At 47.6% G+C, this 15,753-nt stretch overlaps 1 protein-coding gene across 1 annotated transcript; it reads right to left on the bottom strand.

Annotated features, from left to right (window-relative positions):
• Positions 1-11,577: 11,577 nt before the first annotated feature.
• LOC119181580 (putative ATP-dependent RNA helicase DDX5) lies at positions 11,578-13,207 on the bottom strand. Its single transcript, XM_037432831.2, has 3 exons — positions 12,341-13,207; positions 11,929-12,068; positions 11,578-11,848 (listed from the first exon to the last, which is right to left on the bottom strand). The coding sequence occupies exons 1-3, from the start codon at positions 13,205-13,207 to the stop codon at positions 11,578-11,580; spliced, it is 1,278 nt and encodes a 425-aa protein (XP_037288728.2).
• Between the last annotated feature and the right edge of the window lie 2,546 nt (positions 13,208-15,753).

The following is a 15,753-nucleotide window of genomic DNA, read 5'->3' as shown; positions in this document are numbered from 1 at the left end:
GTGATATCTACATCAAAGTTTTCGTCCGGATCAGGGGATGTTAAAGGGAGTGCGTTCGGATCCGTTAGTAGGGGCTGAGGAATGTAATGGTTTTAATGTGTGTCATACTGTCTGTGCTTTTTTGCTCTTCTAGGTAAATAAGCCGTTGGGTAGCGGTGTGAATGGGGTTTTTGGTCGACGTAGGATCCAGACGGGCTCTCAGGATGTTCCATGTACGTTTTGTGCCAAGTGTTCCTTTCAGTGTCCCACAAAAGTTTTCCGAATTCGCTTTGGCTAGCTGGGTGGCATACTGCACAGCCTCCTCTGCGACTGCAGCGATACGTAGGCGAAGTTTGCGGTTATCTCTCTGACGCTTCCATCGTTTGCAAAGGCTTCGTCGGGCCTCCCACAGATGGAGGAGACGGCGGTCAACTTGAAACGCATTTTGCATGTTCTTAATCTTTTTACCAGCCCTACGAACAGCATATTCTATTCTATGACTCGGGCGTTATCTTCTATCTTCTGCTCCACTTCATAATGTGGCTAACAAGCTTTACTCTCTTTCTTAGATTCGCTTTTCGCAAGTGCTTGCCCATCTCGGAGATCAGTTTGAAGCCGCACTGCAGATGGTACATTGTGAGGTGACTCAAACGTACCGCGTGCGCTCTGTACGAGCACGTCTAAGCGAGCGGCAACGCGTTGGCGGGAAGGGAAAACACGCAATATATATCCCCGATTTTTACTTTTTTACCAGGGATGGCGCTGCCTGTCCAGAGTCGCAGTGCCACCATGCGTTGCTTTGGCACCCTATACAACTAGCCGTGGGCGCTGGTCGTTTGTAACATGGACCTACAGGCCCTACATGCTACAGCTTATGCTGTTTCAACTATGCTACTTTATCGATCGTATAATGTAATTTTAGGCTAATCATCGCGTCTATACTTCATTAAATTTTCATCTGCGCGTATTGTTATCATTGTGTTCGGAATTACTAATTAATCGATAAGCTTGCCAAGTGAAAGACACTATTCAGTTTTGTGTCTCAAATTAAACCATATTGGCATAACCCATATATGACCTATTGGTCATATATGGGTTCAAATTGGAGTTGGGTCATCTTCAGAGGTGCACCTCTGAAGATAATCCAACTCTCATTTCGTTTCTCATGTGTTTCATGCTACTATACTTCAGCATGTTTGTTTACGCTACTGATTCGCTCACCTATACAGCACTGATCTGGTTCAATGAATAAACTTAAATAAATTGTCCCTCCAACAAAAATAAAAGCATTATAAAGGGCGTCCAATGTGGCGGAGCTTCACCGGATCTCTGTAATGTGTTTCGTTTAGCGCTCAGTGTTTCCTGCAAATTCTGTTTACCGCAAAACAGACACGTGGTCTTTTAGTTAATGCAACATACGTTAACGCAGTCTCTTCTTGTCTTCTGCCGTCCATCGTGTATACCTTTGTTGTTGGTGATGGTGGTAGTGGGAATGAGGGTATTTTTTTCTCTTAATCTTTATAATGTTCACCCGTCAACTTTTACAAGAAATGCGACGATGATATCAATGTATTGTCCATTTTGTTTTGTTTGTTTGTGTTTGTTTGTTACGTTGGTCGGTCGGTCGGCCTTCGCATGCAACGGGAATCAACCCCAGAATAAAAATAGGCTAGAAGTCATGCAGCAAGCATTCCCTAATCATGACCGGTAACGTATTGGTGTCCATAAAGCGTGAAGTGTGGAACTATTGCGTTACTACCAGCATTGACACACTGCGCATTTAAAGAAACAAATCGCTCCCCTCATGCATTTCGACTACGCAAAGGCGAATCATGCAGTGGTGTTCTGTACTACGGGGAAGAATTTTCATTCAGGGACATGAATATTCCCAATTAAAGGGAGTTTCCCCTGCAAACATTGATGAAATTTCCAGCGAAATTCCCTGCACAACAATACTAATTTCTCCCTCATTCACGCGCACACACATACTCCAATTACACGTGGCTCACGTACTGGCAACGTTTGACATCATGACTAACCCCTCCACTGCCGCACAACAAAAACTTGAGTCTATTAATGCATATACTGTTTGTACACTGCACATTGTGGGCTTCGAGTTCAACACCACTAGTGAACTAAAAATCGCTACGCGTAAATATCACAAACAAATCTCAAAGACCATGCTTTCGTGGTACTTGTGACCACTGATTATGGGTCATTATATGAGAATTCAACCACTCCTGAAATTCCCTGCAATATCCCGAAGATTCCCCCCTTCTTCCCTTTGGTTCAAAGTGACAGGCGAAAATTTCCCGAAAAAGTGAAAATTCTCTGCACGGTACATCCCTGGGTGAATGTCAGCGTTCTTTTTTTCGCAGTCAACGTATTGATTTTAAAACGCTCTCGGAAACCACCTGCCATATAATGCTACACTATTTTTCACAGAATGTTTACGCCTCAGCTGTGTAACGACGGTTGTACATTTTGTTTTTCTTCCTCATTTTTTAACTAGCTTTTTTCCTCGGGTATCTTTTTCGCTTCTTTCCCTTTCAGTTAGGCGGGCCGCCGCTGTTGCACACGAGAGATGGCGCTGCATGCAACAAATCTCACCAAATTCTAGTTATGCGTTTAGTGTACGCTTCAATGGAACAGTAATATCCCTATCGGTGTGAAACGGCGGCTTAATATGATACAGATATATTTACCAAATTGTCGCACGAGCGCTACATCCATGATAGCCAAAGAAAGAAAAAACTCCATCTATGAGATATTTTACAGTACACTCATGTGTACGGTCTGGCGCGCGTGAGCGCCTCCTACGCTAATATTTTTAAACTAAAGTCTCTTTTCTTTATTCATTATTCTAATAAACATCAAAATGCGAATACAGAAGAAAAATGCAGACGCAGGTCTCATAGTCGGAGACTTCAGCGGGACCCTCGGTTAATAATCAACAGGAAGTCTAAAAAGGAAATTCGACAGTGATCAGGTGAACAGCAACAAAAAAGAAAACGCCGAAGACGCAACTAATATCGAATAATTAAGTGCGTATACTGAGTACGGTATACAGCGGTAAAGGGTACACATATATAAGGGTACACAGCGGTAAAGGGTAAAGTGGTAAATGGTAAAGCGGTAAAGGGTACACAGCGGTGAAGCATCAAACTGACAAAACTAATTATAACACAAATTATGTACTGTGATGATAAGAAACAAGTGATATAAGTATATGCTGAATTGGGCAAAGTTAACATTTGCAAAAAATGTTTATTGGCATATTATAATTATTGGTAAAATGATAAACTTTTGATAATTAGGAGTAAATCGTTCCGCAGTTTTACTGCGGTGAATTTCGAGGTCATTATGGTGGTTATGACAGTGAATCTCGAAAGCTTGCGCTTTGGGGCTTACTCCCGTATATTTACCCCGTATAATTTTCTTTTTCTGTACTAATAACTGAAATAAATTTGAAATGACTTTTCCGTAGTAGGTATGTTTCCTTTTTTTACGTCTTTTCAGTGATAAGGATGTTTAGGCCATTGGAAACAACCCATGATAAGAGAGCTATGCCAATGGCACAGCAAAACCCCCTTGTAAACTTGGTCACTGTGCACGCAACGGACGCCATCATCTCACTATTGGCGCATAGCCTGAACATATAAGGTACGTTCAATTTGCCTTGCATTGCGTAAACCAGTTCCATGCAGTTCAGAAGAAAGTGCGGCCAGAGTTCATGGAGCACCAGTTCAGCGAGTAAACGCGTAGCGTGACGATATCTTCTCATTGAAACGAACGCCGAAGGGCAGAGAGTGCAGCCAGTGTACCGGCGGTGGCGTACGTGCCGGCGTCGCCGTGTTTCTCTCTTGTTCGTTGTGTGCTTGCGTGTGTTTGAAGGCGTTGGTGGGCAAGCTGGCTGATTTCGTCAAAAAAAAGCCATGAATTGCGTCGCAACACGTGCAGCCGTACGGACTGATAAGGGTTTGACAATGTCGTCGCAGTTACGCTCAAATTGACTAGGTTGCAACGCAACAGAATCCTAAAGTACTGCAATGAATTTCTGAGTCCGTACCTTGATTTATGTTTTCCTAACACGAGAGTAGGGCCACCAATAGTGAGTGCTGAAAAGACGTGCTTGGTGGTTTTCTGTATACTTGGGTGGACAGCTGCCCTCCACCCCCTCTTCGACACTGCCGTGTCGATCTTACACAGTTGCGTCGAGCGAACCTTGCATTTTTGCAACAGCGTGAGTGCAGGAGTGATTGCCTACATCTAGACAGGAGCAAGAATGCAGCAAAGCTGGTTTCCTGTACCTAGTAAAAATGGACAGCGTGAGGCCTAAAAGCCCTTTATGATGCATGGTCGGCCGAAATGTGCATATAAAAACGCCGATGGAGTCACCTAACGCCTACAGCAACGCGGTTCCCGTCTACAGTCAGAATCGGGGTTAACCTTGTGAGGACGCCACGTACAGATACAAATAATATGTCTGCTACCATGGCTGCTACAGACCTCTCTCCTGTTCTCTTTCTCCCCTCCTATATCTTCCTTTCCTCTATCTCTTACCTCCTACCGAAAGAGTGAGCAGGCGTTATGCCCCTCCAGGTGACAGAAGTCAGCTTGCTTTCTCCCTCATTGCTCTGTGTTCTTATTTATCTGTGTATGCGAATCAAATAAGTAAATAAATAAATACCTCAGTGCAGAGATTTGTCTGACCTGAACTGGCCGTGCAAGATGCCTGCACCATGGCCTCTAAGATGGCGGGCACACGCCACGCGCCCGCGATCTCAGAGGACATGCCTGCACTTTCTTCAAACGAACAGCTCAGCTCAGAGGGCGCCACCTAGCACTAACGAAATAAACGGTTGAGTGCGACACCCCTTGAACCAGTTCAGGCAGTGCAGGTAAGTCGAACGGACCTATAGATTCAGAACAAGCCAAGAAATAGGACCATGTGAAAACACCACTCATGGTCATGGTAAAGCCTGGTGTGACAAGGGAACTATACGTTTCATATTTTTGTATTCTTCGAAACGTCCACGAGGTAAAATTAAATTTATCGCAACGTAAAACAGTGAACACCACCTTGACAATGCCATGACAAAGCGTGGGGACAGGCACGTTAAATTTTAAACGACCAGTCGATTCTTGGTCAGTCCCCCACAGTGGGTTTGAGCCACAGTATAACGATAACAAGAAATGTTATACCGAAACAAGAAATAACAGCAAATAATAAAGAATCATGAAAAGCAACTAACAGGGTTTCATTCTTTTACCTAGGCCGACGCGAAAGCGGAAATGGACCTTCTTCGCAGTATTGATACCTCCAACGCCCAAAAGCTTTCAGAACTTTACAAGATTTTCCATTGCTGTCCGCCTCGGTGGATCAGCGATCTCGGCTGCGGTGGTTGCATTTCTGTGGATGCAAAATGGTCGAGGCTCGTGTGCTTTGCGATGTCAGCGCTCGTTAAAGAACACTACATAACCCAAATTTCTGGAGCCCTCCTCTATGGCAGGGGCCCTCAATCACATCATGGTTTTGGAACGTGAAACTCCAGTTATATTCATTAATGAAATTTCGCACCGCCTCTATGATAGACCTATTTTTCACAAGCGACAATATTATGTCATTACGTCATGAGGATGTCATATGGGGACGTCACCAGGTGGTGGTTTTTCGCGTTATTAGTGTTGACGCCGCCAACCCCCCCCCCCCCCCCCCCTCATGGCCGATTCCCGCGTTGGACGAAGCTTCTAAGGCTTTAATAATTTTTCGCCGTGGCCGCGTTAGCTAAGAAGCCATCGCTGGTAAAACACATACCAAACAACTCAGCAGATGAAGTCACAAAGAATCACTATCCCCCACCCGTGCGTCATTTCCTATATTCAATGAAAATACACGCGCAATACTCACTGTTCCGCAAGGATTATGAACCTATAAACCATTCAACTGTCGCTAAGATATTGTCACGGCTAAAGGCCGGGAAAGAAGACAGAGGACAATGAAGTGATGAGCGTGGACCACACCCACGGTTCCTCCGAGGAAGAAGAAGTCGAAGCGGCTGCTCTTTTGTTCTGTTAATACAGACCTCGTTTTTTCTGGTCGCACCGTCGTCCTGTATTCTGTTATTTTCACCTAGCGACATTGGTGGAGGTGCTGGACTTCTCCAACTGATGCTTGGGACAACTCCACGCCCTAGCACATCGAGTCCACCACCGCAATTCGTTCCTGCAGTGGATACTCCTGTCCACCGCTACAGTCACCGACAGTGAGGCCTTAGTCCCGAGGTGATCCCGCTCAAACTTCTCCAGCAACACACCGTACCAGGAGAAATGACTACCAGAGGGCCTTCACAGCTTACTGTTGATCAGCCTCTAATTCCTGAGACCTTCCACGGTGAGGCTTATGAAGACGTCGAGGACTGGTTAGCCCAGTATGAGCGAGTCGCCAAAGCCAACCACTGGCCCACTGAACAAAAGCTATCGCGCGTCTACTTTGCTTTGGCAGACAGCGCTCGTACGTGGTACGAGAACCACGAGTCAACGCTGTCTTCGTGGGAGGAATTCCGGCAGCAAATTCTCGGGACATTCGCAAACATCGACCGCCGTGATTCTGCTCTGCAGCTCATCGAGGCACGCATACAGAAACCAAACGAGAGCGACGCCATGTTTGCAGAAGACATGGCCCGCCTATTTCACCGGGCCGACCCCGAGATGCCTGAAGGCAAAAAACTCCGACATCTGATGAGGGGCGTCAAGGAAGAGCTGTTTGCCGGTCTCCTACGCAACCCACCAACAAGCGTAGTGGAATTCGTCAAAGAGGCTACAACAATCGAGCGAGCACTACAGCAACGGCGCCGATACCATGACCAACCACACAAAACATCTCCCAGCCTCTCTGCTTTGAGTGCCGGTAGTGAGTGTTCTCTGCGCGAACTCATTCGTGAGGTCGTTCGGGAGGAGATCCGAAACCTCCTTGTGACTCCGCAAGAAAATACCATGGCTTGCATTGCAGAAGTTGTGCGGCAAGAACTCCGCCAGGCATTTTCGTTGCCCGAATCGCTCTCAGACCAGCGGTCTGTAAGCTACGCATCAGCTGTCCGTCGACCCAATCCAGTGTCGTACAACTCGTCACCACTGGCTTATCGTGACGTGAGCCAAGGGCCTTACAACGAGCCGTGGGCCCCAGCTCCCAATCCACCGCAGTCGTATCCACAGTCCAACGTGCCTATGCAAACGGCGCCGATGTACCCTGCGCCGACATCTGCATCTTGGTCGCAAAGTATGCCCACCAGTCGACCATTCATCCGTAAGACAGACTTGTGGCGCACCGTCGACCGTCGACCACTTTGCTTTCATTGCGGAGAAGCCGGCCATATTTTCCGCAATTGCCCGTACTGTGACCGTAGACATCACAACTTTCTACAAACCTCCCCTCGTGCCTATTTCGATAACCGCCGTGACAGCAGTGCAGGCCCGCAAGCACCGCAACCCGAAGTGCCATATCGTTGACCCCGCTCTCCTTCACCTGCACCGAGCTCGCCGCTGCAGCGCAGTTACTCCGAGGTGGTCCGGGGCAGATCTCCTAGCCCTCGTCGGGGAAACTAACAGCTGCGACCTTTGGGGGGAAGGTTGCCGCCCGTCGAGATGCTATCACACCCCCAACATCTTCTCTACGACGCGATACGACGAATGATACCGCGGATCGTACGACGCACGATACCAAGGACGATACGACGTCACCGACATCAACGGAAATCGTAAGCGCCAATCTAGACATTTGTATAGACGGACACCCAATAACAGCACTGGTAGATACTGGTGCGGACTTCTCTATTATCAGCCGTAAACTCGCCGACTGCCTAAAGAAAGTAAGAACAATATGGACGGGCCCAAACATTAGAACCGCAGGGGGTCAATTGGTGACGCCGACGGGCAAATGTACAGCTCGAATTAATATCGGCAGTTCATATTTCGTCGCTACTTTCGTAATTTTACCGGAGTGCTGCAAAGACCTGATCTTGGGCATGGACTTCTTGCGTGAATACGGTGCCGTTATCAACATTCCTGAGAGACCGGTTACGTTTTGGACAGCCCCAGATCAAGTTTCGTATGTGCCCTGTACAGACCAGCGACGTCAGCCTTTGCGCGTCTTCGAAGACGACGTGACCATCCCACCGCGGTCGAGTGCACTCGTGGCTGTGACATGTGACACGTCGAGCGATTCTGAAAACATCGCCGAGCAAATTCCAACACTGCTATTCAGCCATGGTTTATCTATCGCAAGAGGCGTCGTAAGCATAAAATGCGGACACATGCACGTTCTTGTTACGAACTTCAGCTCTGAACGCCGACATCCAACGAGGGGCACGGCAGTCGCGTATCGCGTACGTGGAAGAGCTCGCCGAGATGACAGACTGCCTAACTCTTGAAAAAGATAATTCAACTGATCTGACCCCCGCACCTCTATCTGTTGATATTGACCCAAGTTTGCTGCCGGCGCAGAAGCAAAGTATCATGCAGCTTATTAACAAGTTTGAAGATTGTTTCTCTTCGATTTCCAGGGTCCGTCAAACGCCGCTGACGAAACATCGAATTATAACGGACGACATGACCAGACCCATCAGGCAAAACCCGTACCGGGTAGCTCCACGAGAACGTGAAGCCATCGAAAAGCAGGTGCGACAGATGCTTAAAGACGACGTTATTCAGCCGTCGAAAAGCCCTTGGGCTTCGCCGGTTGTATTAGTGAAGAAAAAAGACGGCACCTTACGTTTCTGCGTGGATTACCGCAAGCTGAATCAGGTGACAAAAAAAGACGTCTACCCACTTCCACGTATCGACGATTCACTCGATCGACTACGCCACGCGCGTTATTTCTCGTCGATGGATCTAAGGAGTGGGTATTGGCAGATAGAAGTCGATGAAAGAGACCGGGAAAAAACAGCTTTCGTGACACCTGATGGCCTTTTTGATTTTAAGGTACTTCCATTTGGCTTGTGCTCAGCACCGGCAACGTTTCAGCGGCTAATGGACACCGTACTATCAGGCCTCAAGTGGCAGACGTGCTTAGCGTATTTAGATGACGTCATCGTATTTTCTGCCACATTCGACGAACACGTCAGGCGACTGCACTCAGTATTTGAAGCTATTCGTTCCGCCGGACTAACACTTAAGCCGGAAAAATGCCATTTCGGGTTCGAAGAGCTTCTGTTCCTGGGGCATCTTGTCAGTACTGAAGGTGTGCGGCCTGACCCTGAAAAAATAGCTGCCGTTACGAATTTTCCAGCGCCAACTGACAAAAAGGCGGTCAGACGGTTTTTAGGACTGTGTGCTTACTACCGACGCTTCATTGAGAACTTCTCGCGCATTGTCTCGCCGTTGACCCGCCTTACCAGAGAGGACGTCACATTCGTATGGAATGAAGAGCAGCAAAAATCATTCGACGAGCTGCGTCAACGCCTTCAGAAGCCACCAGTCCTCGCACACTTTGATGATGACGCACCGACAACAGTGCACACCGACGCTAGCAATGTCGGCTTAGGAGCTGTACTCGTGCAGTGGCAGGATGGCGCCGAACGAGTAATTGCTTACGTGAGCAGAACTCTTTCACATGCGGAAGAAAATTATTCCACTACGGAAAAAGAGTGCCTTGCGGTGGTGTGGGTGGTTATAAAATTCCGCCCATACCTGTATGGCCGTCCTTTTAATGTTGTCCGCGACCATCACTCCCTCTGCTGGCTGACGAATTTAAGAGACCCTTCAAGATGGTTGGCGCGCTGGAGCCTGAAGCTTCAAGAATTTGACATGACGGTGGTCTACAGATCGGGGAAGCGACATTCAGACGCTGATTGCCTTTCTCGTGCGCCATACGAACCTGCGACGGCAGAAGATGACGATACAGCCTTTGTCGGAGTTGTAAACACGGCAACTGTCGCACAGCTGCAACGAGACGACCCCAAACTAGAACCCATAATACGTTTTTAGAGGGTCGCACTTCAGCTGTACCTAGACTGTTTGCGAGAGGGCTTTCGTCATTTTGCTTGCGCAACGACGTCCTGTATAAGATGAACTTCACGCCACACGGAAATGACTACTTACTCGTCGTTCCAACATCTCTAAGGAGCGAAGTATTACAGGCATGCCACAATGAACCAACATCCGGCCACCTGGGTTACACGCGTACGTTGTGCAGAGTGAGGCAGAAATACTACTGGCCAAGACTGACGGCGACCGTTCAACACTATGTTCGGACGTGCCTTGATTGCCAGCGCAGAAAAGTTCCACCCGTCAAACCAGCAGGCCTCCTCCATCCTATTGACGTGCCTGTTACTCCATTCGCTCAAGTCGGAATGGATCTTTTGGGCCCCTTTCCAACCTCATCAGCAGGTCGCAGATGGATTATAGTAGCCACCGACTACCTCACTCGTTACGCCGAAACCAAGGCTTTGGAGAGGGGCACGGCAAGTGAAGCAGCCCGATTTTTCGTAGAGAATGTGGTGCTGAGGCATGGTGCTCCATCAGTGGTAATAACTGACAGGGGAACTGCATTCGCGGCCGAACTATTACACAGTTTTAAAACTTAGTGGCACATCCCACCGGCGAACAACGGCGTATCATCCGCAAGCGAATGGTTTTACGGAGCGTCTCAACAAGACACTAGCGGATATGCTCTGCATGTACGTCGATGTGGAGCATAAAAACTGGGACGAGATCTTGCCGTATGTCACGTTCGCCTATAACACGGCTCATCAAGAAACAACAAGAACAACGCCATTCCGCCTTCTTCATGGTCGTGAAGTCACCACTATGCTGGATGCTATGCTGCCGCACGAGTGCAAAGACGCTGAAACGGATGGCTGATTGTACCACTCAGCTGGCTGAAGAAGCCCGACAACTTGCACGCCTACGTATTAGTCGCCAGCAGGACTACGATTCAAGACGGTACAACCTTCGTCACCGACTAGTCTCCTACGATCCAGGAGAGAAAGTTTGGATATGGACACCTATTCGGCACCGTGGCCTCTCAGAAAAACTGTTAAGACGGTACTTCGGTCCCTATAAAGTTCTGCGACGTCTCAGTGACATTAATTATGAGGTTGTTCCTGATACTGCGCACTCTTCAAGGCGTCGAAGGTATGCTCCAGAAGTTGTGCACGTGGTATGCATGAAGCCTTATTTCTCCGAATGAACTCATGCGTTTCCAACGAGTACAAACCGCTTTGATTATAAAGCATCGGGACGATGCTTTTTTGAATGGGAGGCTGATGTCACGGCTAAAGGCCGGGAATGAAGACAGAGGACGATGAAGTGATGAGCGTGGACAGCACCCACGGTTCCTCCGAGGAAGAAGAAGTTGAAGCGGCTGCTCTTTTGTTCTGTTAATACAGACCTCGTTTTTTCTGGTCGGACCATCGTCCTGTATTCTGTTATTTTCACCTAGCGACAATATATTAGATTTATTCCTTGTACGATTTGGCGAGGGCAGCTGAAATACTGCGTAGGTCAGGGCAAATTTGTACTTAGGAAACAAACATTGCTAATATTACAGCGAGTGCCAAAAATTGTCAAAGGCGTGCCAATTAAGCTTAAGTAAGAAAATCACGCTATCGATCGCCTTTGTACTGTAGAGCTTAGGGCCCAGAGAACCTTCTTGGCGCAACCTTCTTCGCCATTTCCTGCAGTAGCGGCGGCACTTCCAGTTTGGGTCTGTGCGAGAAACAGCGCCAGATCCTCTGCGTGACGGCTGTCCTCACGTCTCAAAAAGATGTACACCACACCGGTCCCGTCTCGATCAACCGCGTGCTTGAAGCGTCGCCGGTACTCGTCCGCACTGCTCGGACAGTTGTAGTTGACGACGAGCGCACGTTTTCTGCGTCAATAGCCCTTTTAGCCACGTCAGTCACCACCAAGACGAGTACCTTGCCGAAACGAAGAGCGTTCAGGGCCCACTCGCGTTCTTGTTCCGAGTGACTCCCGTGGATGCCGACGGCTGACCAGCCCTGGAGGCAGACGCTCCACATCAGGTCTTCCGCCGTTTGCTTACTCTCAACGAATACTATGATCCGGTCCTCCTCGTCTTGAATGATGTCCTTTAAGATGGCGAAGAGCTTTTCTTTTCGGACTCCTCGCACATATGGACGATGTGTTTCACGGGCCCGTTCTGATGTTCGTGGGCTGTCGTGCCTACGCTGATGGTCACGCCGTCATCGGTCAGTTCTTCTACGAGTCTCTGCGTGTCTCTGGTGTGGTCCACGAGCCACACGAGTGTCTAATGATCTGGTCTTATGTTCACCGCTACAGTGCGTATGTGCTCGACGAATCCCAGCGCTAGCATGCGGTCTGCTTGGTCCACTACGAGTTAAGTGCAGCGGTTTAGGTTTATCTTGCAGTTCTCCATGAAGGCTACAAGGCGACCAGGCGTTGCGACGCATATCTCGGCGCCTTCTTCGAGCTGCTTCAGCTGTGGCCGCTTCGCATTCCCGCACACGATGCACATTGTTCGCATCCCGGAGCCTTCGACTAGAAGGTCAGAGACAACCCTTACCTGTTGGGCAGCCTCCTGGGTCACCGTCAGAACCAACACTATAGGGCCACAACCCAGCGGCACGGCCGGCTGCCGTTGTACGTGAACTATGCCCGGAGCCAAGTAGTCGAGTGCATTTTCTTCGGAAGCTGATTTACTGAAGGCCACGAGGTCCTGGCCACGTAGTGCTACTGGCCAGCACTGCGCTTGCAATGCAGTCACCGACGATCCAGTGTTGCGTGCCTCGATGTTTCTTCTGAGGAATTCGGGAAAGCTGGCTTCCTCTATGTGCAGGATGGGATCGAGCATGTCTCGAGCCGTGACAACGACGTCATTAGCCTTCCGGAAGGCCTCTACTTCTTCCGACGATCGCTGTGAGGTCACAGTGCGATCGCGGAAGCAGTCCTTCTCGTAGCTGGGCAAGGGGATCCTGGCCCAGTCCGGTGGGCACAGGTTGCCACGCACGTGGCTTTGGCCAGCAGGGTTGCCTGCCCCAATTCCTCGTCCTAAACACATTCGCGTTGTTGATGTGTCCCCAATGACGGGGTACCTCTCACGTGCTAAGCCGAAGAATGGACTTTCTGGGCGAACTGCCGGCGCGATGAACCCCTCGTTGGGCCCATTGAAGGGGGGCAACGCCGGTCCTAGTCCGCCGAACGCATCCGGAGGATTGTTGAACTGTATGATGAAATCCTCCGCGGCCATCGCTGCTTTTTGGACTGCATTTTCGAGAACACCCGCTAGTCCGAACATTGTCGCGAACCGTTAGGACCTGCGCGTGTGCTTCTGGGTGACTTTCTTGCTTGCTCCTCTGTTCTGGCTCTTACCCACTACGGGAGATTAACAAAGAAGCTGGCGGTTAATGCAAGTGATCAATGAAGAACTATGCAAATAAATAGAAAACTATTTTGTTTGTTTAACCGAAAAGGTGATTTCGGCTCAAGGAGAGAGAGAACAAAAAAAAGAAATGACAGAAGAGAAATGATTTATAATACAAAAGTATTTAGCAGGTTAAAATTAATGCAGTGTAATATTGAAGCGCTAAATTGAAGCTTGGTTTGCAAAGAGAGCTAGTCAATGACTCAATAATGTAATCTATTTGTGTCGCACAAGAGTTCGTAAAGGTCCCCGCTGTATTGATGAATGTAGTGGGTCATGCAAATCTCGGCAAACAATTTGTCAGTGCTATGCACGAGACGCTCGGCCCGGACTGTCGCTGATTTCGCTAGCTAGTCCTACGCTCTTACCTGGTTTCTAATAACAGTTTTGACTGTCTCAGTTCTTTATTATAATTGTGGAGGTTCCTGTCACTAAATTCCAATGAAGCAGCCCCAAAGGACATAATGTTCGGAGTATATTGTTACGAAGTAAAGGAAGATGAAGGACAGAATCAGCTGATAGCCGCGCGAGTGTGACAATCAGCCATTGTGATTCTGTCCTTGCAAAAAGTCCGCTACGACCCCCGGCATCGTAATATAACGTTTGCCCCAGGTGACAGCGTGCTCCTCTGGTCACCGTGTCGCCGTGTAGGTCTCTCCGAAAAGCTTTTGTCTCGATACGCAGGACCCTACTTAGTCTTACGTCAAGTTAGCGACGTCAACTACGAGATAGCGCCATCTCACTCCTCTACGTCACCAACTTCGTCACTTGTTGAAATTGTTCATGTTTCGCGCATGAAACCCTACTTCTGTCACACTTCTTCGGACTCGCGCAGAGACGGCGCTCCAACGCCCGGGGGTCCTGTTACGAATTAAAGGAAGATGAAGGACAGAATCAGCTGACAGGCGCGCGAGTGTGCCAATCAGCCATTGTGATTCTCGCCTGAGGTTTCCTCTGTAATTGCGTTGTACAGAAGTCACTGACCCCGTAACATATTAGGTGGAATTCCTAGTTTTTCGAATAAAATTTTGAAACATTTTCTCCTTGGATTTTCTCAAACGGTGACATCTCAATCAAAAATGGTCGCCACTTTCTGGTTTGTTATAGCTAGATCACAAAGGGCATGGCACCAGACCAAACCCGTTTAAGTAGAAATTAGGCGGTGATATACGGCAAAGTAATTTTGTTGTGGAGGCTTCCATTGGCGGCGGTGTCGATGGCATCTCTCACTGTGGCTCTTACCCACTGCTGATATGTGGAAAACTGGATTATGTAGCAACAATATCATGTGTTTTTTTTTAGTGTGTGAAATCAACAGATTACAAATAAATTGCAATATTACCACTGGTTTAATTAGGCCTGTGTAAAGAAAAAAAATGAAAGGAATAAAATAGTGACTAATGCGCAAAGATGCAATGTCATTCACGTAGCACATAATTCCAACCTTCAATTTTATTTATTTATTTAATTTGTTAAGACGTTTGTCGGCGGCTTCGCCGCAATTTATTTTTTATTTATTTGTTTGTTTGTTTGTTTATTTATTTATTTATTTATTTATTTATTTATTTATTTATTTATTTATTTATTTATTTATTTATTTATTTATTTATAAACCTGGTATTGATTTACAGCCATTTGATATCCGCCGCCAGGTTTCCCTCTCGTGTGTTGTTTCGCAAGTGCATCCACTGCATGAAGACATCTCCTTTCCCTCTGCGCACACCTGATTGCATATTAGCACTCAAGCAAAATCAGCGCAGCTTTATGCGCATGTTTAGGCGGAACACGCGCATTCAACCTATTTGCTTTGCCACGGGCAATCTCGCTCTGGAATGTTCTTCCCGACCTAATTGTTTCAGTGACTAAAAGCAATGCGTTACACGAGAAACTACACTCTCACTACACCTCGCATCACTTCACAGCCATTTAAATTAATGCACATTCGTTTGGTGACTGCATTTTCTTTGTAATCGGTGTTTTATTACTGCTATTGGTGTTTCTGTTTTGTTCCATCCAGTTCGTATAGTTCAACTGTACACGTTCCCAGTGCTTTTTTTTTCTTTTCTCTGGGTGCCTCTCTTATCTTATGCCCTAACAAGAGTTTGTAAAGTATGTTAGATAAATAAAATATACCTGCTACGACAAAGTATTCGCTAAAGAGAACTGAAGATATGTACACACCATGGAATCAGGGCGTCGAAGAATCATATATAAGAATACTAACAAATCTACAGAGACTCGAGGGCCACTATATTCATCCATAATAAAATCGACGAAATTCTAATAAAGAAGGAGATAAGGATTCATCTTCATTTAAGCAGCGCACTGAGGGACGAGGACTAGGAAAAGAAGCTGCACAACACGGGCCTCGT

Source organism: Rhipicephalus microplus, unplaced genomic scaffold (genome assembly GCF_043290135.1).
Source record: "Rhipicephalus microplus isolate Deutch F79 unplaced genomic scaffold, USDA_Rmic scaffold_24, whole genome shotgun sequence".
Classification (NCBI taxonomy): Eukaryota; Metazoa; Arthropoda; class Arachnida; order Ixodida; family Ixodidae; genus Rhipicephalus; species Rhipicephalus microplus.
Note: the sequence above shows the minus strand (reverse complement) of the source record. Positions and strands in the feature narration are given on the sequence as shown.